This window comes from Lepidochelys kempii, chromosome 1, assembly GCF_965140285.1.
Source record: "Lepidochelys kempii isolate rLepKem1 chromosome 1, rLepKem1.hap1, whole genome shotgun sequence".
Classification (NCBI taxonomy): domain Eukaryota; kingdom Metazoa; phylum Chordata; order Testudines; family Cheloniidae; genus Lepidochelys; species Lepidochelys kempii.
The window spans coordinates 97,261,012-97,286,428 of NC_136380.1; the positions used below are offsets into that span (position 1 = coordinate 97,261,012).

General features: G+C 38.5%; 1 protein-coding gene across 12 annotated transcripts in view; it reads right to left on the reverse strand.

The window, feature by feature from the left end:
* ABCC4 (ATP binding cassette subfamily C member 4 (PEL blood group)) overlaps positions 1-25,417 on the reverse strand; it is a 214,241-nt gene that overhangs the window by 129,937 nt on the left and 58,887 nt on the right. For 11 of the 12 annotated variants that reach the window (XM_073347885.2, XM_073347808.2, XM_073347850.2 and 8 more), the window contains 11 exons: positions 23,806-23,910; positions 19,839-19,928; positions 18,949-19,140; positions 17,885-17,979; positions 17,672-17,758; positions 9,960-10,056; positions 8,523-8,738; positions 5,486-5,626; positions 3,811-3,848; positions 3,284-3,384; positions 532-678 (listed from right to left, as the gene is read on the reverse strand). In XM_073347885.2, coding sequence (XP_073203986.1) covers positions 532-678; positions 3,284-3,384; positions 3,811-3,848; positions 5,486-5,626; positions 8,523-8,738; positions 9,960-10,056; positions 17,672-17,758; positions 17,885-17,979; positions 18,949-19,140; positions 19,839-19,928; positions 23,806-23,910 — 1,309 coding nt within the window. The remainder of the gene's footprint in view (positions 1-531; positions 679-3,283; positions 3,385-3,810; positions 3,849-5,485; positions 5,627-8,522; positions 8,739-9,959; positions 10,057-17,671; positions 17,759-17,884; positions 17,980-18,948; positions 19,141-19,838; positions 19,929-23,805; positions 23,911-25,417) is intronic. The other variant, XM_073347866.2, reaches the window with a different exon arrangement.

Below are 25,417 nucleotides of genomic sequence, written 5' to 3' on the forward strand. Positions count from 1 at the left end.
AAACTGTTGTTTCTACACATTTTTGAACCGCTATAGCATAGTTTAAATAGATTGTTTAAAATCATCTCTGTACACATCTTTGCCATCCACAAATAACATTTAGGGTCAATTCCACAAACAACATTTAGGGTCAATTTTTCAATGAAAGACACTACAAATTACCTCACAAAAATGCACATATACTTGTTACACGCAGAAAAACTTAAACTCATGTTCACAAATCAAGTAATTAGTAATGCAACTGGTAGATAAGTGTGCAATACCAACAACAGCTTCTGTCTGCATGTGCAAGTGCAGGATTAGGTAAACATCCAGAATAAGATCAGTCAGTTACTAATATGCTTTAAAAAATGTAACTCTAGCTTTCTAACTGATATGATGTAGTAGTAAATATGAAGATTTTTATTTTTTAAAAAGCAAAAATGTGTGAGTACCAGAAGACTTAATTTGGATTACCACACATTTGTTTCATTTTTCCTATCATACGTCATGATGGAGATAGTATGTAATTTTTTTAAATGTTCATCTTACCTATAGGGTTTCTGTCAAAGAACAACACTGGAGCTTTCAAAAGTGACTGAAACATTTTGTTGTGCAAAGTTTGACCAGCATTCACAAGAACTGTGAATACCAACAGACTTCTCACTATGCCAAAAAGTACTGTCGCCATAGTCAAACCTAAAATTAAACAAATAAATACGGTCACAGTACATACACACAGATCTATCCCTTTAATGATACCGTGTGAGAGCATTTTGGTTAAAACTACATCCATTTTGTTCAGAGTTGTGTTCAGACAGTTCACATGAAGTAAATCATCATTAAAGCTTAAGACTCAGGATGAATGCTCTCTCCAGTATGAAGCAGTACTATAAACTTGTTAATAGCTTAATTTATCCTAAAATTAACTGACAATTTAAACAGTTTCTTTTTTATACCATTTACAGAGGCATAACTTTATACAACCACAGGAAATTTCATTAACTATCTGATAGTCTGTACAATATCCTTTGCACATCCATTCTGTCACGTAATTCTTTATACAGTATTACACATAATTGTGGCTTATGTTGGTCACTATTGAAAAGCCAACGTTTTCCAACAGATACTAACCACATATTGACCAGTTATTTCCTATTCTAAGGATAGGGGAAATTGGCTATATTTCAGATCCCACTGTATGGCAACTGTGGGACACGGTGAGTTTTTAAATGTCAATCACTTTATATAGTCAGGTCTATCAACTGTACCATGTTATTTGCAGTAGTTTCTGCTGGCTTAGAGTTTTACCTCAGTAAAATATCCTTTACTTTTCTGTCCAGTGGCACCTTAAAGGCTAACATGCATGCATCTGAAGAAGTGGGTTTTCACCCACGAAAGCTTATGCCCAAATAAATCTGTCAGTCTTTAAGGTGCCCCAGACTCCTTGTTTTTTTGGGGATACAGACTAACAGGGCTACCCCCTGATACTTTACTTTTCTGAATATCTTTTTACACAAAGGTTCAGAAGGAAATACGGTAGCATTTATTACACCCCCACATCACCCAGGATCTGAAACAAAACATAGCCTTTTGCCAAATTCAGAAATGGTAACAATAGACATAGATCACATTAAACTATTAGATATATCCTTTTGCCTTTGGTTTTTAAGATTTTTTTGGGGTGACGTTTAAACTTGGTTTCTGTAAAATGAACATTGTACCAACCTATTGCTTTCAGTTACAAACAAAAAACAAACAATTCTATCCTTGAGAGATCTTAAAATTACAATATCAAATTTATCTTTATTTTGTTAGCATACACAAATCTTGCCTTAAATCTGTATAATTACTTTATTATTTGTAAAATGATTTAATTGTACAATCATAAAGTGCCAGATTCTGCCACCCTTACTCATATTGTGTAGCCCCATGGAACTGTGTAACGCCGAGAGATCCTGGTTGTCAGGTGGGATTGAACCTGGGGCCTCTGGAGCTTAGTGCATGAGCTTCTACCTCATGAGCTAATGTTTTAGCTGGCTTTTAGCTCATGCACTAGAGGCTCATGCACTAAGCTCCAGAGGTCCCAGGTTCGAGCCCACCCACTGACGACCGAGGTCTGTTGGTGTTACATGTGGGAGCTCGCCTGGGATTTCAGCTGGGAAGTGTCTGAAGCTCGGGATGCACTTCCTCAGCGAGGGGAAGTATGTAACCCACACACGTCCTGGGTGTGGTGTTCTGTCCCATCTAGTGGCACTGAGACCACTTAGAGAGCAATTAATGAGTCTGCTCTATGCTCTGTGAGAAAGGGTGGTATCATCTGGCCCTTAAACTATAAGGTTATCAGGGCATGGATTTGACTTCCCTGTGCCCTCTGTGAAAAGACTAATATACACGGAGGAGCTATGAAAACAATAAATCTGTATCAGAACATATGCAGTGTGTGTTTGTTTCCCTGATGTCCCTCAGGACCACCACAAATAAATGAGTGCATGAAATTATTGTGGTTCATAAAAGTTTAAACAACTACATTAAACAAACTGAAAAGAATGATAACTAGTTAAGATTTGGTGGAAGCTTCTTAATATATAATTGACTTTTTTTCAGGATGGTATGTAAAAATTAAGTACTTTTGGCCATATTTTGAAAGGTATTTTAGCTGCCTAAAGGTGTAGATAGGCACCTAGTTGAATTTTTAAAAGCATGTAGGCATGTAACGCCAATTGATAGGACTTAAGCACCTAAGCACTTTTGAAAATGCCATTAGGCTCCTATCCGCATCTTTAGGTATCTAAATATCTTTAAAAATCTGGCCCTGTGTACCTATCAAAGATGCTTTATTTTGCTACAGAACTTCAGAAGGAACATACCCATCCTGACTTTTAAAAAGCCATCACTGTATATAAACAAAAACTGGAACAGAGAGTTGCAGAATGAGGATCAATTTCTAATCCCTCTTGCCCACACACGTAATGACTGATGATTTAGCTGAAACAACCTATTAGTGTAGACAATAGCCACAAGTTTACAGAGACTGCCTTTTTGAATACTTAATTCCTGGTTTACCTTTCAAAATCCAGTACAGAGCAAATTAAGAGTCTGCATTCAATCTATTGCTTCTACTAGAGTTTTTTTTTTTTTTTAATTATTCCTATTAATTTAGTCAGGAAACAAGGCTCAGTCTGCTAATCTGCTCAGACATTACTGAATCACTGTTAGAAATCCTATTTTCCCACACTGCTACTTAGAGTGTTCCTTTCAAAACCCTCTATTATATTGGAGCAAATGATTAAAATATTTTTACCTGCATAAATTCCTAAATACAAGCTAAGATCTAGATGTCTAGTCTCATTTATTCCACTATTTCCATGTGATGTGACATTCAGCTTTTCTTGCTGGTTTGACCTACAGAAATGTATGCAAAAGATAAATAATAATCAAAACAACAGGAAGATCACTTAAGCAAGGCATTATCTAATCATTCTGAAACTGGAAAAATATACCTGAAGTTTGCCATATACCTGTACATTTATCATATTATTCACATGTACCTTCTACTACTTTTAAATTGAACTTCAATCAAGATCTCCAATTCTAAATATTATCTGGGCTCATGCTGTCATGAATTATACATGGGTACAGACTATTATGAGCCACACTTTACTGCAAGAACTTTATTTTGTCCCACAAATAAAGTAAGAGGGGATTGGAAGGAAGGTTGAACAAACTCTAAATTTTCTTTGAACAGGCTTCTCCCCCATATATATATATATATATTTCTGTTTTCTATTAATTACACAGCACTTCTCTGCAAGAAGTCAAATAACCTACCAGTATGAAAGCCACCAATCCTGAAGCACATAAGCAACCTTGAATAAATAAAGGCAAATATTTGGATTAATTTACAAAAAGTATATAATACTAGAGAACTAAATTTCCTCAGCCATTCTTCTATGTCCCCTGGTAAAATCTGTCATTAAAAAAATATGCTGCCCATCCCAAACCCTCCTCTCCCCTCCCCTTCCCCCCGTTATATACTATACTGAGCTGGTGCATATATATTTAGGGCCCAATCTCATTCTTCAGTTAGTAGTACACCTCACTGCATATTTCGTAAAATCAAATACTAGGCATCCATATGAAAGTGCATGAGCTGATTTTTCTAAGACCAATAGTGATTTGCAGAGCATATTAGGACCTTCAACCTCCAGAAGGCAAGAAGTTATCTGCTTATGAGAACTGCGTGATGGTGAAACAAGGGGAAAGCAAGACGTTCAACAAAAAACAGCCATAACAACTCTCTCTAACAGATGTTAATTCATATAGCAAAGGGTCGGGTCTTTCTGTTCCTAAACTCCCTATTGTAGACATCGCAAACTGCTTCTTGCTTAGTACATATGCTCACAGGCATAAGAGCCAACTCCTGATGTTATCAGTTCAGAACTTTATTTTTATAGGAGATAATTAGGAACACAATGTTAAAAGGAAGGAAAAACTGAAAATAATTTCTGCCCTCACTCTCCAACCAGAGATGACTATGATATTACAAGCTCTGTAACAGAGCTTAATTTGTATCAAAATCTAACTCTATTCAATTCAATTAAAATACTGTAGGGCTATCCCAGAGAGACCAGATCATATTCACCATCTTCCCAAACATAGATGGTCTCAGTTCAAGGACCCTGTGCAAATTCTCCTATTTCTTCAAACTTCTTTTTGAAGCCAAGACCAATCATTTCTACAAAATTCCTTTGAACCTTCTCACCACAACACAGTAACAAGCCCACATCATACCATCCTCAAAATAACTTCACTGGTTCCCCATTCATTTCAGGATACAGTTCAAAATTGTTCTCCTTCGTAAAAATTCCTTCACAAACTTGCTCCAGCTTGCCTCACACATACAGTCTTCCTCTATTTCCCATTCCCTACTCCTTCTACTTGGTAAACAACAGCCTCTGACCTATCTCCAGAATCTCCTGTCTGTTGGCAGGAGAGTCTTTTCCTCCGTAGCTCTTATGTCAGGAACAGCCTCTATCAATCTGTCTCATTAGCCATACAACACATTTTGATTCTGAATTGAAAACACATTTTCTCCCATAGCTCTTCCTCAAATGCAATCTATGGCTGCCATTATTTTTATTTAATTTAGTAATTACATTATGTATCTCTGAGAAGGGTAGTGGAATACAATTTGTATGAATGGCAATATAAAATAAATTATACAACACAAAAGTGCTTTAAATTGATCAGCAGGACTATTGAACTGAGGATTATTACCCTAATGTCCCACTGGAATACAAATTTAAATGACAGAAACCACATTCAGATATTATCAGATTTGATCAGGTATACTGCCAAGTATTAAAATCATTATACATAAGAGTATCATGTATCAAAAGCTTTTCACATAAACATCAGAACAGCTGTTAAGTACACAGTGTTAATGTAAACACAAAACAAAAATCTATTCTTTATTATTTGTGGCACCCATCAGATATCTTACCTGTGCCAAAATATTTAGAAGTAAAAGTATGAAAATTACAAAGTAGTTTGCTCCAGCAGCAAAATATTTCCTGTAAATCTTGAAGTTTATTTTTCCCTCAGACCGGCTCTCTTCTGGCAGTGCAGTCACCAAAGGTTCAGTCTATAAAAAATAAAATGGATAAGAAAACTAATGCTAAAATTCATATTAAAGTCATGGTTCCAGAAAAAGTTACTGATAGGTCATAGTTATGAATCAGCAATATACTAAATAAGGAGATAAAATTATACTTATTAAAATATTTTTAAAATGTTAGCATTGTGACACAAAAACAACAGAAAACAGGAAATTCAATCTTACAGCGCAGTACTACTCCAAGAATTTGACTGTAAAACGGGATTCTGGGGTTCTATCTTTCTCTCAGTGACTCCATGTTATAAGTACTCAGTTTACAAGTAACAAGATGCTTGTTCTAACTGCCAGTGCTGCAAACTAAACCTCAACTGAGAGCCAAACTGAGTTTTTTTCTCTGTCATGTATCAACATCAGTAATAAAGGTTCCATAGACCAAGATCACAATATGGGAAAGCATCTATATTCAGAAAGAGCACTTAAGCATGTGTTTAAATACTTCCCTGAATAGGAACAGTTTAAAACATGTGTGTTTCTGAATCAAGGCATTAAAAAACAAAAAGATAAAGATTATAGCCATAAGCTGTGCACCCTAGGGGTTCTCAGACTTTTGTACTGGTGACCCTTTTCACACAGCAAACCTCTGAGTGAGACCCCCCTTACACGTTAAAAACACTTTTTTATATATTTAACACCATTACAAATACTGGAGGGAAAGTGGGGTTTGGGGTGGAGGCTGCCAGCTCGCAACCCCCCCAAGTAATAACCCTGAGGTGTCCTGATCCCCAGTTTGAGAACCCCTGCTTTAATGGATCAAACTCAACAGGAGCAACTCCCTTGAAACAGTTCAGATTGCAAGAGCCACAACATTCCAGCCAATTCTCCAAAGAGTAAGTGCCCACAAGAGAGCTTTTAATGGGGAAAACAGAAGGAGAGGATGACAAATGGAGAAAATTAGATTGAGGAAAGGGGAAAAAGAAAAGTTAATTATAGAGCACACGAAAAAGCAAACAGAAGGAGGAAGAGAGACAGATGAAAAAAACAGTAAATGAGCAAAAAAGGAAGAAACGAAAAAATTTGCTGAGACTATAAGTAACTTTTAGTAATTGTATTATCAACAAACAGAAAGACTGGTACTAACATAATACAGTGAAATACACAATGTTTCACTTAGCTGTCCAGGGATATGATTGTGTAGGAACAGGGGGAATGACAGACCTCCATTGTGGATGGGAGAGGAGCAGAGGAACTCAGTATACACACACACACACACACACACACACACACACAAAGAAGAGAACAATAATCTGTTCTGGGTTTGTATGTCACTGCTGGCACTTTGCATGGGCTGTGTATGTCACTTTGCTGGCAACCAGGTGCCAACTCTTGCCAAAGCTTTAGGCCTCAGCTGAGCACTGACAAATTCATTGCTGGAAACCAGTCTGTTTCACCTGCGTGTTAGTATGGTTAAGATGGGTACTGGACTTATAACAATATGTTTAGTGCTTAGACTTTATGAAATGCTTGTAAGTGAGATTAATGCATGCAGCAACTTACAATATCTTTATTAAATGCTATAAGGTAATATTTAAGTTTTTGCTTTGTAACTGTAAAAACTGTTTGCTATAAAACTGTGAACCTGTCGGGGGGGGATCATCTCCTGCTCATCAAGAAGGGATATCAGAACTAAATGAGTCACTGTGGGACATCACAATACAAAGACTTTGTTAATTGTCCCTTCATAACCATGAAGAGGCTACTTGCAAAAGGGCTCATCCCATCAGCTTGCATTCTGGGAGAAGGAAATAAAAATAGCCAACAAGAAAATTTTTCATCTCTCTTTTACTTTTTGGACTTTTACAGGGCCAGAGCTACGAAAGAGAAGCAGATACGCCCAGGGTCAAACTGGGTTAGCCCTAAAAGACATTCATAGCTGATAGATTACTACAGTTCTGTCACCTTTCGGAAACCTGCTTTAACCTTGAAATACTTCTCTCATTTATTTTTCCTAGTTAATAAATCCTTAGTTAGTTTACTATAGGATTGGCTACAAGCATTGTCTTTGGTGTGAGATCTAAGGTATAAATTGACCTGGGGTAAGTAACTGGTTTCTTGGAACTGGAAGCAACCTGCATATGTTGTGATCTTTGGTGTACTGCAACCAACTATCACTAAGTCCAGCTTGCCTGGGTGGCCAGACAGCTGGGAATGGCCAAGGATGTCTGTGACTCTATGGTAAGTTGTTACAGTGAGTTAGAAGCTCATATTTGTTACTGGGTTGGTGAAATCTAATTATAGAACTCACAACCCGTTTGGGGTCTTTGCCCTGCTTCTTGACAGTCTGCCCCGAGGTTGGCACTCACGATCGTGAATCACTCCAGATAGCATGACATGGGCACATTTGATGGGAAATGAAAATATTGAGCCCACTGGCTTTAGTACCAGCTGGCAGGGAGAGAGTTTAAACAAATATAACTAATCACTGACAAATTACAGTAAAATATCAAGTTTTGTTGGCCTAAAATGATTGTTCTGAAAAGTCTTAAAATACAGAAAACTGCAGAGAACCCTTGCCCCTCCTTTTTATTTATTTTTATATGTATGTACATATGCTCTTTTTTTTACAGAAGACTAAATAATGGTATTTATAGGCACAGGGATGGAGAGCACATAGCCCTTATGTATACACATATTTACAACCTGCCTCTGTGGCTCAGGGGGTTAGCGCAGTGGCCTGGGAATGCAAGGGTCACAGGTTCAATTCCAGGGCAGCTATCTCGGATTCAGAAACTCCTCACTGGTGGCTTGTCTCCCTGCCTCAGTGGCTCATCTCTCCTCAACGTTAGCCTACTTTACCATAAGAATATCATAGTTTGAACAAAATTAACAAGTCATATGATGTTTAATTCATATTTGATGTACTCACAGGTGGCTGTTCTATTGCTCCATCTTTCTGTGACTGCACCAAGGAATCTTGTGACCAGACAGAGGACTGTGAAAAGGTACGGTTCCTTGCTAACTTCATAGTGGATATTCCAGGAATTGGTGACTGTTCAACCTCTTCATTTTTTTTCAGAAGGGAAGCAAAATCGATTCCAGAACTCAGGAACTCTGAATAGGTCCCTTTCCCCACCATTTTACCCTACAGCAAAATATTTTTTAAAATTTTGTTCACATGCTGTGTGCACATTCTGTACAGGGTGAATTTAACAATCTGTTGCATAAACCTTCATTACTGGAGCCCCATGGCTTTTGACACATGTACTGTCTGAAAATAAAAGCTCAAGAGATTTCTTACAAACCCTTACTTCATAACACTGAAAGGTTAAATCCTTCCAATTATCCATTCTTTTTCTATAGCAAGGCATTACAGGCAAGATCCTTACCTCCCCCAAACCAGCCCCTTCATGCCAGGTAAATGGGTCAGAGTGGTATAAAGGGACCCAAATCTGGACGGGGGAGGATTCCCTCATTGCAGAACCTGCACAAGATAGCCTTACAGCTTAGAGGCAGGCTTCCATATCATAAACAGGTCTCTTAGCTTATGTGATATGCCAGGGGTTGTGGAGCCACACAGAATTGGGAGGTCTTAAAGCCACCTTAGCCCTCTGCTCCCCATGGGGCTCTTAGAGGAGCCACACAGAATTTCACCCCATGTGTTCCAGCCTAAAAAACCCCAACACAATCCATTCTTTTGCACCTATGCCAGAGATTATTGTATCTTCAAGGTAATCTGACAAGGAAAAAGATGGGTGTTGTGGCCTTTTTTTTCTTTTTTTTTTGCAACTTTATGAAGTATAAAGAAGGCCTAAAGGGTCCTGCTTCTCCCAACCTTAAAAAGTAGGGGAACAGTCCTGCAGTTTTTTTTTTTTATCTTAAGTATTTAGGACCATCAAGTCTGGGGCTCTCTGCTTTTGCTGGAAGACTAGTTTGTCTCAGATACATATGGCCTTTTCTCAGTCTTTAATTAAAATGGAACTGAGCTGCAGAGTCTAATAAATACAGCTTCTTCTGCTCTTCCCCCTGCCCTACCTATTTATTAAGGCACTAAAATAAATCTTAACAAAAAACAAAGTTTTAAATACTCAGTAAAAATCACTTCCCTACAAGCAGAATATATAACATGATAACATGCCAGTTCAAATTTTTCAGGCAAGTTATTCTAAGAAAACTCTTCTCAGCTTCTGTTGTTAATAACAGATACACTTAACGAATGTCTTTAGGAGACATAAAATACATTTATAAACTGTAATTATATTTTATAGAAAATCACTTTTCCTAACTCTTCACATTTTTATCTTCAGAGTATGAGTGAGTAGCAGCAACAACTGAGTTTTAAAAGCGAGCCAGTGATATGACTTACCGCTTTTAAAATCAAAATCTGGTTTACCGCATGGAGGTACTGCAACTGATGAGTCACCAAAATAGAGATCTTTTGGTGCAAGGCCTGATAAATACACCTGCAAACAGAAGGAAAGAAATGGACAGCACATTAATGTTCTAAAACATTTTTGTACATTACAGAAATAATTTATAAAACCACATATATTAATTACTTTGTCATCAAGGAAGAAAAATACCACCACAGGACAAGCAGACACCCAAAATAATGTACTTGTCAAAATTATGTTAACTTGGCATGTCTCTAATACACTGAAGAGCACACTATGGGAATCTCTTATTTAAATACTGTATGCTTACAAAGTAGGTGAAATAAACCAAATTGTGAATTAAAATTTCTGATTCTAGAGAAAAGAGATTACTAAGGAAATCTTATAATTGTGCATTCAGCCTATTATTAATATATGTACATGTCTTAAAGTAAACAGGGCTATGAACAGAACAGACCTATTTAATCAAAATGAAATTCACAGAAGTGAATGAAGTTAGGCAACATATTGTAGCATAGACAATTATCCAAAAACAAGGGCAACATTCAACTTCTGTGAGCTAAATTTCCAAAAGTTTGTGGAGTATGTAATTAATACCAACCAGAGGAGTAAACATTATTATTATTGGCCTGGACCATATTGACTCCAATATGCGTATGGTGGTGGATCCCTCAAGCATAGCTCTCCCTCTTTCATCCCACCTTCACAGAAAGGGGGTTCACCTGTCTCTGTGGTATCATCCCTCTCTTGTGCCCCAGATGGAGGGGTAACCAGGCCATATTTCAGTGAGTAGCCCTGCGACCTCACAAGGGCACAATGTTCACTAGCATTCTTAGATGTTAAAACTGAGAAATATTGCCCTGAAAATTTTGTGAACAGTAAGGTATGTGTTTTTAAAAGGTTTCCTAGCCTACGCACAGACAGCAGGATCAAAGGGCTGATTTATTTAAAGTAGAATCGCCTTTATTGAAATCAATGTATTAATGGCTCCAGTTCCATCTAGATTACATTAGAAAGTCTCATTTTGTAAAGGGATGGGGGTGCTCCAAGTTAAAAAAAAGGTAAAGGGGGAGCATGATTCAAAAAAAGGTTAAGAACCATGGTATAACCTGTTCTTAAAAACCTCCAATAACAGGAAGTCTAGTTAGGTCCTTTGGAATCCTATTCCATTCGTAACTATCCTTACAGTTAGAAAGTTTCTCCTAATATCTAATCTATCTCTCTCTTGTTGCAGATTTAGGGCTTGTCTACACAAACAACTAGATTGCAGCAAGATGGGATGTGAATTTACCATGCACTGGCCTGCTGTGGTCTACCTGTCCACGTGCACCCTGCAGATGTACATTAACAGTTAGTCAGAGTGCTTTGATTGAGCCCTCTTTGAAATGGAACTAGCTCAAAGCACATTATCAAACAGTTAATGTGCATCAGAAGAACACACATGGACAGTTAGACTGTGGCAGGCTCGCAAGGGGTAGATTCACACCCCACCTTCCCTCAATCTAATTGTTCATGTAGACAAGCTGTAAACTGATTACTTCTTGTCCTATCTTTAGTGGACATGAAGAACAATTGATCACTGTCCTCTTTACAACAGCCTTTAGATTTTCTTCCCATGGGACCTTACTTACCAGTTCTTTGTCAAAGTCTGCTTTTTTGAAATCCATTGTTCTGCTGCTCTCACTCATTCCTTTCCTTAAAATCATATATCATTTAATGTTCACTTTAATCCAAATTGCCTTCTACCTTCAGATGCACAATGAATTCCTCCACATTAGTCAGAACCAAGTCTAAAATGTGGAACTTCCCTCCAAAATTACACTATTCTGAAGTGCAGATTTGGCAATAGTCAAGTTTTGCACAACTGACGTGTTTAAGGTCCAATATTTCACAAACTCGCCAAGCTAGGAGCAGGAGCTTTGTCACATGCTCAAAGTATTTCTGCACATTTTCAGAAACTAAGTAACAAAGGCTTTTACAAATGCAGGTTAGAATTCTCTACAACTTACTAAAGAACAAAATATGTGGTATACAGCAAGGAGATGCTGAATGCACATAAACGTCTATGATGCCATTTCTCCTTTCACACTTATTTTGCTACATATATTCCCATTTCATGAGATGCTTCAGCATGCACTGTACTAGTGGTGTAGCTGAACTACAAGGAAGAGAACTAGCATAATGTTACCAGCAAGCTCTCCACAAATCACAACTTTAGAGAATTTTGTAGAGTTGTACTTGGGTTTGGGTTGGCCAGATACATGCTATGTTTTTTTATTTAGCATTAATATATTGAAACTGATATCTGAACTGATAAAATCAAAAGGAAGAGCAGGTTAGAGTGGGTGAGATAATGTGTTCATTTAAAGTTTTCATTAAAAAGTACTTCACTTCTCCTGTCCCATTCATTGCTCTTTGCTCTGCCGTTCACACAATTGCTACCAGGACTCAAAAGTGCTATCTTTGAAACCACAGCCTGATATTCTACAAATACAAAAGATCGTGCTCAGAGTTCAGGTCTACCTAGCATGATTGAGAACCAGGAGACTTTAAAGCATATACCAAAATTTGTTACTCATTCCAGCTAGCTGCTGAACATCAATAAAATTTAGACCTTTCCCAATTCTACAGCTGTTATGGAAGTATCAGAAGAAAACTTCTACTTTCAAAGAGGTATTCCTGAAGACTGTGGATGGAAAAAAATGGTTACTAACCTTTTTGTAACTGTAGTTCTTCGAGATGTGTTGCACATGTCCATTCCAATGTAGCTGTGTGCATGCCCCAAACACAGTCACCAGAAATTTTTCCCCCAGTGTACCCGTTGGGTCGGCTCTGGTGCCCTCTGGTGCAGCACACTCTTAGCGCCAGTATAAAGGGCCTGGCCAAGCCTGCGCCCCCTCAGTTCCTTTTTTCCAGCCAACTCTGGTGTAGAGAGGTAGGAGGATGGGTCTTGGAATGGACATGTACAACGCATCTTGAAGAACAACAGTTACAGAAAGGTTAGTAAACATTTTTTTTTCTTTGAGTGATTGCACATGTCTATTCCACTGTAGGTGACTCCCAAGCAGTTGTATAGGAGGTGGGGTTGGAGTTCATGGACATGGTGACTGTAAAACAGCTTGACTGAAACTGGCATAATCCTAGCCTGTTGCACAATAGCATAATGAGTAGAAAACAAATGCACAGACGACCATGTAGCCATTCTGCAAATGTCCTGAATAGGCACCTGAGCCCAGAATGCTGATGATGATGCTTGCACTCTTGGGGAGCAGGCAGTCAGGATAACTGGTGGTGGATCACTGACCTGATCGTATCACGTGAGAAAGCATGATGTGATCCATGACGAAAGTCTCAGAGCAGAGACTTTTACCCTTTCAGCGATCACTGTGAAGAGTTGGATGGATCTACAGACTGGTATGGTTCTGTAGGACATGGGAGAAGAGCGTGTTCTACCTCCCTGCCTGTTGAGGTAGAACGCAGCTGCAGTGTTGTCTATAAACACCTTCCCGAAATGTGAGGCAAGACTGCTTGACAGGCCAGGCGAACTGCCCAGAGATCTCTGACACTGATGTGTAGTGAGAGTTTTTATGGAGACCATAAGCTTTGAGTCCCGAGTGGTCCTAGGTGTGCTCCCCAGCCTAGTGCTGATGGGTCCAAGACAAGGGAAATCGGCAGATGGGACTATGAGAAGGGCATGCCCACACAAATCACCCACGGATCCAGCCACCAGTTGAGGGAGCTGAAGAACAGAGAAGGTATAGTAAGGACCAAATCCAGATAATGGCGGTTAGGGGCATACACTGAAGCCAGCCATCGCTGGAGGGGCCTGATGTGTAGTCATGCATTCTGCACCACATACATTCATGAGGGCATTGTGACCCAACAGCCTCAGACAAGAACAGGCTGTTATAACGGGATGATCCCTGAGGAGTACTATCAGGGATGTGATTATCTGAAACCAACCTTCTGGGAGGAAGGCTCTGGCCTGGGTGGAATCAAGCACCACTCCAATAAACGCTATCCTCTGTATCGGGCTAAGGGTAGACTTCTGTGCATTTATTAGCATGCCTAAGGCCTAGAAAGTCAACTAAATGAGGTGGAATCCACGATGGCCTTACTGAGAGGTAGGGCTACTCATGACAGGCCCACCGTGGTCAGGATGTCGATCAAACTATAGAAGGACTCTTTGACTTCCTCCACCTGTATGTCCAAATTTTGGACCACCCTTTTCAACAAGTCCTGGTGGGCCTTCTAGTTGTTATGGGGAGGTGACGCACCTGCTCCCGACATGGTAACGTTGGGAGAGGAGGAAGAGGAGCCTTACACTGGCTGAGGGCACTCCTAGTCACCTTCTGCGCTGATCGGATCTCAAGGCACCTGCTCCTGGTACACAGCACTGGCCTTGGTACCGGAGTCTGAACTGGTTGCTCCTCAAAGGTGTGGGGGTGCCCTTCCTTCAGAGGTCAGCGAATAGAAACACCTTGACTGGGGTTCCTGCATCGGTGGAAATGCCCACAAGTTCCAAAAAGGCCACTGCATGGTCACAGGCCAGTGACCAGGAGGCCAAGTACTCGATGGTATTCCCTGGCCCAGGTGCACAGCCAGGTAGGGACACCTTGAGGAATGCCAGGGCCAACTCCTTGGTTGGAAGGAGTACAACCCCCTTCTGACTCTGACGACAAGGAGTCTCTGTCTGGCGACCACGGCTCAGCGGTTCCCACCGATGCCACCAAAGTCTGCGTCATTGGAATGGACATATGTAATCACAGAAAGAGTTGTTCTCCAAGTCTTCCTCCCCCATAATATATCTTGGTTTTACTCTAGAGTTTGGAAAAGAAGACTGAAAAGAACTTTTACTTCTTTTCTGAGTTTCTAAATATCTCATTCTCCATGCCATTTAGCAGCAATGGGAGATCACGTGTCATTGAACCAATGTCATCTAGCCTCTTTATGGTGTTTATTGGTAGGAAAACATTATTATTTGTACTGTGATAACAGCTAGTAGCCCCAGTCATGGACCTCACTGTGCTAGGCACTGTATGAACTCAGAATTAATGGATCTGGAAATATCAGGCTGGAAGATTAAGCCCTAAAAGGTACTTATGCCCTTTCCTTTTTAATTTGCACGCTATATAATGAAAATTTAAGACATTAAAATTGTAAGTGACAGTGGACGGACACACATTTAACAGCTGTTATAGCCCTCCCACAAGAAGCAGAAAAGGAAACAGTGTACATGGGAATGCAGTGCATCAGAATATATGAGCTTTATACGTGATCATGGATGCACACCAATCACAGAAGGCAAAATTCTCCCCAGGACACAAGGCTAGCACAAAGCCTATACACCACTAAAGTCTTATTTAAGCCCTACAAAACAGGTAGTGCTGGCTCACAGAAGTGTATTTTGGCTACTGGAAGAAACAACAAAATAAGTCTGATGCAATGAGAAGGCGAAAAAATACATATTTTGCACCCAATTTTCAATTGGTCTGAAAATGCAGCTGCAAATCAGAGAACTGCCTACACCAATAGGTATTCAGATGTATAATTATCTAACCTACACGTTACTTTTCTGCATGGCTATGAAAGTGTGTGCCAGATTGAATTTGCATCCACTAAAGAAAATCTTGATCAAGAAAACAATCTTGTTTAGGGCCTCATCCAAAGCCCACTGAAGTCAACGGGAATCTTTCTTTAGACTTGCAACAGGCCTTGGATGAGACCTGTCAACAGAGATAGGAGCATACCAGGTACATTGGCCTACTCGACTGTTCTTGAGTTATCTGGGTTTGCAGAGCAAACCTCTGAAAGCAGAAATGGGAGAAAAGAAAAAAAAAACACAGTAATTTATGAGAAAGGGAACATGATTCTCACAAAGAACAGTTCTATTTTCCTTGGGGATGAGGGAAGGGCTAGATTCCCCTTTCTTCTATGGTAAATGTGTTTTCTATTTCCTTTCTCCTCATACTGCTCTCAAGTGTCTAGTCAACAGGACATGACTCCTTATTTCATCTGCCTGAGATGGCTTAAACTATAAAGAATGAGGGAAGAGGAAAATCATTCAAGAATTTAAAAGAGAAGGGAGATGTTTTTCCTAGCCACTTAGAACAAACAGGTTTCAGAGTAACAGCCTTGTTAGTCTGTATTCGCAAAAAGAAAAGGAGTACTTGTGGCACCTTAGAGACTAACCAATTTATTTGAGCATGAGCTTTTGTGAGCTACAGCTCACTTCATCGGATGCATACCGTGGAAACTGCAGAAGACATTATACACACAGAGACCATGAAACAATACCTCCTCCCACCCCACTCTCCTGCTGGTAATAGCTTATCTAAAGTGATCATCAAGTTGGGCCATTTCCAGCACAAATCCAGGTTTTCTCAACACCCCACCCCATCCCACCCCCCCCACCCCCACACACACACAAACTCACTCTCCTGCTGGCAATAGCTCATCCAAACTGACCACTCTCCTTACAATGTGCATGATAATCAAGATGGGCCATTTCCAGCATAAATCCAAGTTTAACCAGAACGTCGGGGGGGAGGGTAGAAAAAAACAAGGGGAAATAGGCTACCTTCCCCCCCCCGCCCCGACGTTCTGGTTAAACTTGGATTTATGCTGGAAATGGCCCCCCTTGATTATCATGCACATTGTAGGGAGAGTGGTCGCTTTGGATAAGCTATTACCAGCAGGAGAGTGAGTTTGTGTGTGGGGTTTTTGGAGGGGGGTGAGAAAACCTGGATTTGTGCTGGAAATGGCCCACCTTGATTTTCATACACATTGTGAGGAGAGGGGTCACTTTGGATAAGCTATTACCAGCAGGAGAGTGAGTTTGTGTGTGTGGTTTTTGGAGGGGGGTGGGAGGGTGAGAAAACCTGGATTTGTGCTGGAAATGGCCCACCTTGATTATCATACACATTTTAAAGAGAGTGGTCACTTTGGATGGGCTATTACCAGCAGGAGAGTGAGTTTGGGGGGGGTGGGGTGGAGGGTGAGAAAACCTGGATTTGTGCTGGAAATGGCCCAACTTGTTGATCACTTTAGATAAGCTATTACCAGCAGGAGAGTGGGGTGGGAGGAGGTATTGTTTCATGGTCTCTGTGTATATAATGTCTTCTGCAGTTTCCACAGTATGCATCCGATGAAGTGAGCTGTAGCTCACGAAAGCTCATGCTCAAATAAATTGGTTAGTCTCTAAGGTGCCACAAGTACTCCTTTTCTTTTTTAGAACAAACAGTTGCAGTTTAACAACATAAAGCTCTAATGATGTAAAAAATGAATGACAATTCTTTGTTTCTTTCTTCAGGTATAGAGTGTAACATTATAAACTAATGTTTGGTTGGTACTAGGGACTAAAACTAGCTTACCAAATGTAATATTGCATTATGAAATTTGCCATTTTGCTCCAAGAAAAATGGCATGTTTTTCCTTAAAAAACATATAGTCCTATTTATTATGGCCTCAAAAACAGATTATAGATTCAAGTGAGGAACGAAACAGCACGAACAGATTAACTGCTTTCATACAAATATCTTAAAGAATAAGTTCAGGAAGAAAATACTGATAATATAAGGTACAGAAGGAGAATTGTCTCTAAAAACAATATTTTTCTAAATTTCCCTGTTTGGAATCAGTGTATCTAAATTAAAATTCAAAGAAAAACAAAATAGTAACATACTTTTCAAATAAGTGTCTGCTAACTTCTGCATCTACTGCACTCAGTGGATCATCCAAGAGGTAGATGTCTGCATCCTGATACACCGCTCTACAACATTTAAAGAAATGTTAGTCAAGTCAGTGCCAAATACATTCTTACAGTCAACTTGCTTATATTAGTCACTAGTGTCTATGATAGGTACCAACAGATATTACGAGAAATAACAATTTTTACCTAGCAAGATTTACACGGGCTTTCTGTCCACCACTCAATGTAGCTCCACGATCTCCTATCATGGTTAGGTCACCATCTTCTAACAATCCCATGTCCTGTGAATATAGAGAACATACAGTGGTAAAAATTCTTTACAAAAGGAATATCTCCCACATCTGAATCAAAATTACTTTCCCAAAGTATTTAGTAGTTACTAAGCCCTGGTCTACTCTGGGGGTGGGGGGGGTTGATCTAAATTACACAACAGCAGGAGAGATTAAAGAAGTTCTATCTACAGTGTGTAAAACAACCTTGCAAAAAAGATTTTCCATTACAGTAAAAGTCTAGTTTTCACCTGTATTACTGCTGATAGGAATATCATAACATGCTGCAGGATATGCAGCAAAATAATACCTTTTAGCTATCAAGCAAAATGTCTATTTCTTGACAAATAGATTTAACCCTCTTCTGTATCACACGTGACAAATGCCTTCTATACATACATACATACACACACACCCCTTTCAAAAACATTTTTTCCACAAGGCTACAAGGGCTCAGCAGGTTCTCCAGTCTATAGTGTTAAGGAGCTATGAATATCACTTTGCAATATGCACACTGTACATCTTAAAGGGAGTATAGCATTCTGTAAAGGTTATTTGCAAAACAAAAGTGGCAAGTGGCATCAGTTATGAATGTTTGTTTCTACCTTGTTAGCTCATTTAGGCAGTTAGCTCCTCTAAGCATCTATTATAAAAGCAATTAACATGGCTAAAACTCATTATCATACAAAATATTTGGAACTAGCTTTTTCCTGTCAAATTTGTCCTAGCTTCTCAGAAAATCAATCTCCCTCTAGTGAATTTATTATGAATTACAAGAATTTGCTCTTATACCTAAATCTCACAAAACAACTATGTACGGTGTTAAATTATAGGATTCATCTATCTCACAAGTAAATTGGTAACTAATTCTATAAATTACATATCACAACAGATACTAGCTATCATAGCAATAACATTAAAGTGAAAAACAAAGTTGGCTGTTGCTAAAACAGAATCAACATTCAAAAGAAAATCACTTACTTTTTTAAGAGCACAAACTTTTAGAACTTTTTCATACTTTTCTTTCTCATATTCTCTGCCAAATAGTATATTATTTCTCACGGTGCCAGGAAATACCCATGGTTGCTGAGAAACATAGGCTATTCTTCCTCTAACATCCATCAAACCTTTGTCTTTAGGCAGTTCGCCGAGTACAGCACTTAAGAGAGATGACTGCAAGAGAGTTTATTGTTTGGTTGGTAGTTTAAAACAAAAGTTGTTAAACTCAGTTTTTGAACACTATAAAGAACATGCAGAAAAGAAATGATACATGCCCCCACTTCAGATTCAGAAACTAATTTTTCATTTTAATGTGTAAAAAAAAACTTTGGATAAAATTTGCTAACGCACTTAAGTGACTTCAGAACTTCAGTCCCATTGAGAGTCAATGAGATGTAAGCTCCAAAGTTACCTAATTCTCAATGGGACTGAAATTTGAAGTCACTTAGGTACTTTTGAAAATTTCATCCTTTAACTTAGTTGGTTATATCATTTTTAAAATACTTTGCCATTTTTATTGTATTAAAAGCTTCATTTTGTAAATTGTAACATAATGGGACAAAAAAGAATTCTAAAACCAACACACTATGAAGTAAGACATTTCATCCATTTACCCAAACAGGAACACATGTACTGGTATCCGTCACATTTATACTGAAAGTGAAGCATTGGGGGAGGGGGGGTGTCTTAATTTTGAACCTCAAACCATATTCTTCACAGTAAGTGGCATTACCCTAACTACTCTGTACTCCAGTATGCGCACCTAAATGTATTATACAACACAACATAAGAAATTCATAAAACTTGAATGCATATATCCAACGGAACTGTAGCAAAAACAATGTAAAACAGGCCAACACATTATGACTTACTTTCCCAGCTCCTACAGGGCCAATCACAGCCAATAATTCTCCTGGTCTGACAGTAAAAGAAAGTTGCTGAAGGGTTGGGATTTCCAAATTCTATGAATTTATAAAGGGAAAAATAAGTTAATTTTTCTCAGTACTGAAAAATATATCAAAAATGTCTTTTAAAAAGTAGAATAGTATACATAAACTAGCAGATAAATCCACACACTTAATAAACATGAAACTGTTAAATATTTATTTCTAGTCTAAATCTTCTTCAGTTCATACAGAGCATTTGTCCACATGCTTTGCATCTCTCCTTCCAACCTTTAATTGTAACATTTCAGTTTCTAGCAAAATGGAGATTCATTCCTTTTCTAAATTGTAAACTCCTTACGGCCACGATCCATCGTTTTAACGATAATAATTAATCCCCACAAGGTGGCAGCAACAGGGTATTTTTATAAATTGATTTCTCAATCCAGCATAAACAGTCTAGGATCTCTGCTGGTGTTTAGTTCAATAGAGCGATGCCAGTTTACACCAGCTAGGGACCTGGAACATATATGTTTATTTATTTAGAAAGTGATTCCATAAAATACATTATAGCAGCTATAATGACCCATTTGTCAGTGTTTACCAGAACTGGACACAGTATTGCAGAAGCAGTCACACCAGTGCAAATACAGAGGTAAAATAAACTCTCTACTCCAAACCCAGTTTCCCCTGTTTATGATCGAAGCATTGCATTAGCTCTTTTGGCCACAGTGTGGCACAGGGAGCTCATGTTCAGCTGACAGTTTCCTATGACTTCCAAATCTTCTGCAGAGTCACTGCTTCCCAGGATAGAATCCCCCAGTTTATAAGTATGGCCTACATTCTTTGTTCCTAGATGTACAGCTTTATATTTAGGCATATTAAAACACACATCGTTTGCTTGACCACAGCTTACCAAGAGATTCAGATCGCTCTGTATCAGTGACCTGTCCTCCCCATTATTTACCAGTAACTCCCCCAAATTTTGAGTCATCTGCAAACTTTATCAGTGATGATTTTATGTTTTCTTCCAGATCATTAATAAAAATATTAAATAGCATAGGCCAAGAACAGATCCCTGTGGGATGCCACCAGAAACATACCCATTCAATGATGATTCCCTTTTTACAAATATATTTTGAGACAATATATCAGTTAGCCAGCCTATTAATCCATTTAATGTGTGCCATGTTCATTCTATATTGTTCTAGGCTTTTTAATCAAAATGTCACGTGGTACAAAGTCAAATGCCTTTCAGCAGTCAAAGCATATTACATTAATACTGCTACCTTTATCAAACTTGATATTTTGATGAAATTACAAGTGTTTTATAACTTATCTTTCTCCATGATCTTTTCAGCAAAACTCCCCTAATAAACTATTTTGTAACATTACTAAAAACTTAAGACAACTTCATTCCAAATGAGTACTCTCACCTCCTTATTCTAATTAAAAATTAAAATAAAAACTGCAACTTGAGATTAATTTTAGCCAGCATATTAAGACTAATTCTAGTCATCATACTGGTTGGGCTTGAATGCTGTGCAACTTGCCTGAGGGTACAGTGCTTAAGAATGTATAACAATTGTACAAAGGGATATTTTGATCTTCCCTAGATTATTTCACACAAATATGCACACAATACTTACAATATTTGTAGCATGTTATTAGTGTCATTAAATAATCAACATGATTTCAACAGATGGTTTGTTGAAATACTCTACTTACTGAAACATTTATTTGAAAAAGTGTTTCCACTAACAAAAACAATATGTATTACTTGTAAGTGCCAACAGTGTGCTTGGCGCTGTACAGGACACAAATTAAAAAGACACACATGAAAGCTATTTCCTATCATTAGATGGTTAATTTAACTGGCTAAAAAAAAAAAGAATAAAATCTTTCCTTGTGTGTACATTGTCCAAAACTGGTGATTCATCATTGTATGATATGGGAAAAGTTACAGCAAAAATGCAGAAGTTAATTTTAGTTCTAATAAAAAGGAAAGTTCAAGCCATACATTCTTTTTAATAAACATTGTTCATCAGGAAAAATGTAAAATCATTATTATTAATAGTTTAAAGGCTATAAAGATAGCCAGTTACATACACAAAAAGAGCTAAATGTGTATACATCCATGGAAGAGTCTTGCTCAGCAGTCATCAGATCAGGGTGAAACAGCCCATGACTATGTAAAACCCTAGAGGTCCCTTTTTTTTTCCCCCACAGAAATTATGTGAGAAATCAGAACTCCGTGACAAAACTTACAGACGTATACACAACTCACAGTAAACCAAATAGAGGAGTTTTCTTAATATATTTTGAATTTGGCCCGAGTATGTGACACAGATAGCACTGATCAGAACCATGCAGAGTTCAGGCAAATGTTAGTATGTAAGATTCGCCCCTTACAGTTCTGGCAATGCACCTCAATCTTGACCCCCATCAGAATCCTGGCCCTCTCTCAAGACAAACTAGGAGAAGACATATGGGAATGGTATTTCTTTACACTGGATCGAATCCAAAGCCCACAGAATTAAGTGGCAGGCTCTGTATGTAAGGGGGTGATAATTCTTCTTTTGACATCAGCAGGGTTTGGATCAGGCCCATTATAAGAAATGTGAAGACTTTTAATCAAAAAACAACCAAAAAAAGCGGAAAATGTCTGTGGGAGCGCAGAAGGAGATGGCAGAGACAGCATCATGATATGTTGTAATCTGTCATCAAATCACAAATGGCCAGTATATTGACAAAAAGATACAAGACAAAATGCTAAATCACACTGTGAAACCATGTTCAAGCAAAACATTTTCTGACACAGATTTGAAAGTTCCATCTATTTCTTTAAAGCCCATAGTAACAAAAGCTTGTATGTCCTCTCACATCAAAAATACTGTTATTAAACTGATTTTACTGAATAAAGACATCAACGAGGGACTAACGTTGAACTGCACAACTGAAATAAATTATTATATATAAAAACAAAGTAACTTCTTTGGGGGAGGAGGGGGTTTGAAGTCAGACTGGGAGAGCCATGTGGCATATCTTATGGATAACATTACATTTATATACATTATAATTCTTGGACCTTCAAGATTCCTTACAACTACAGATAGAAGTCACTGTGCACTGCCAGATGCATTCCATAAGAGAAACTATGAAGGTTTCAAAATGCACAATAGACTGCTGTTTGACACAGCATTGCTAGTTTTAAAATGAAAAAGGTACCTTACCATCTTTTTTCAAAAAAAACCCAAATAGTCCATGTAATAGATTTATCACCTATGTAATACCTTTTTTAAACACCACTTTGAGTTTATGAAGCGTTTTTAGCCCTTTTTACATAAAGAGTAATCTGTAAATGAACTCTGCGGCTGCCATTGTAATTAAAAGAACAAAATGCTCCAGGTTCGCCATGGTGAGCTCCTGCTCTCAACCCCAATGTGCGTGGCAGTGCATCATGCTGTTTCTAGACCAATGGCTGATCTGCAGTCAGTTGTTCTGAATCACATGAAAGACTAAAACCTGATAATGTACTATAAAAAGGTCACCAGAAAGGAGCATTATACTCCATTTTACGTTTTGTGTCCTTGACTAGCAACAAATCAGAGTTAGGATTCAGAGTATCAGCGTGACAGCAGAGTGCTATTCAACCAAGCTGAGAGAAATTGTCACATAGAACAGTAGCTTCTTTTATAACTAGTTTTAACATTTAGAGATCGCTGTATTTTATAATTAATCTAATTTGATAGTGTTTTCATAGCTATTCTTTAGTTTTGACTTCACCCGCTAAATGGTTTCACATATATGTAAGAGGTTATATATGAAGTTTGTGTATTGAATGTATTGTACAATATACCCACTACCTTATTTAGACTCAAAATACTTGCAGCACCAAATTCAATATGTTTAAAAAAAACCCTATATCCATGAGGTTTTGCGGAGGGAGATTTACCTTATCCCAATAACAAGTCAAGTCTTGAACATGAAGTAGGACATTTTCGTTGCTATTCTCCAATTGCAGATTGAACTGTGAAACCTCATCAAGTATTAGAAAGTTCTGTAGTAAAAGAAAAAAACAGGGATTGCTTAACAGGACTCAGAAAAGTGAATTAAAAATAAAAGTGTTTCTGGGTATACAGTACAAAAATGGAAACGATATGTGACAAAGTACTCTGACCTAGGAATTATGTTTCCAAAGCAACGTACAAAAACTTCAAACAGTATCCCATAATTAACTAACCATAACTGTGCATTTACCTATTGTTCCACCAGCAATACTATCCAGAAGTGTGCATTTCATGGAATAAAAATACTACCAATGAGGTTTCAGGATTTTTTTTTGTTAAGAACTCTTATGAGAAAGTCGGTACCATAATCTGAACTTCAAAATCAGCTGAATTTTTATTTTGAAATTTTGACAATAAAACAATATGGGTCTCCCCACTCTTTCTGCCCCATCTATAGCACCTTTACCCACCTGTCAGTAGTTTTGACTCTATATCTTTACTCATCACATAATATGACAGGTTTCCACACCCCTTTCTGGGATATTGCACTAATGAGCACCCCTTTTACACATCACCCCTCTCCCCCTTTTGTCACTAGCCCAGGCTTTCTAATTCAGTGGTTCTCAACTTTTTTGGGCTCAGGGCCCATTTGTAAATGTTTATGGCCTGTCGCATCCCAGTAAATAGTCCGGGAGTGGAGGCCCCAGAGTGATTTTGGTCATGTCCTGTCCCCTGGGGGGCGGTGATTGGGGTCTGCCCAGCACTCACCCCACAGTGGCAGGTTCTGCAGCTCCTGTGCTGTGGAGCTGACTGGGCTTGGCTCTCTCTGGGGTTGCAACACTGATCAGGTTTGCCCCTCCCCCCCGCTGACTGAAATAAATTTGTGAGAAGTGGAATTGCAATACAATTCACTCAAATTTGGCCTACCCACACGACCGTCATCATGACAGCTGGGCCAAACCTGAGTGGTGCTGGGACCCAGAGGTTGCAGTCCCTGGACCAGGAAGGCAAGCCCAGCCAGCCCCATGGGACAGAAGCCATTGGAGCTGCTACATGACCCCTTTGAAACATTTTGGAGACCCAATTTTGGGTCCTGACCTACGGAGTGAGAAACCTTGTTCTAACTGAATGTATGCTTAGAGTGGTGTATCTATAATACAGAAGTGGGCTTGAATGTATACTTAACTCTTTTAGGAAGTAGGGCAGGGGAGGGTGCTTGTGAGTGGTGTTCTGTGTTTGCATGTTGTATGTTTTGCTAAACATTTTTTTTTTTTTTTAACATTTATCTGTCCTTCAAAAACTTCACTAAAATGAAGAGCCCTCCAATACAGCTGAAGACAATAGGTGCTAATTTCCAACAAATATATTACAGGTTATGAAGAAATACCTTAATTTGAGTAAATGGAATAAGAGAAATTGGAGTGCAGGTTAGACATGTATTCCCATTATGGTCTCTCTATCAGTCTGTTTAAAAAGAAATGCTAAAGGAATTGTGTGAAAGAAAAAAGAAGTTTTATTCCTGTTCCAGAATTAAAAAAGCAAATAAGGCTAATTGAT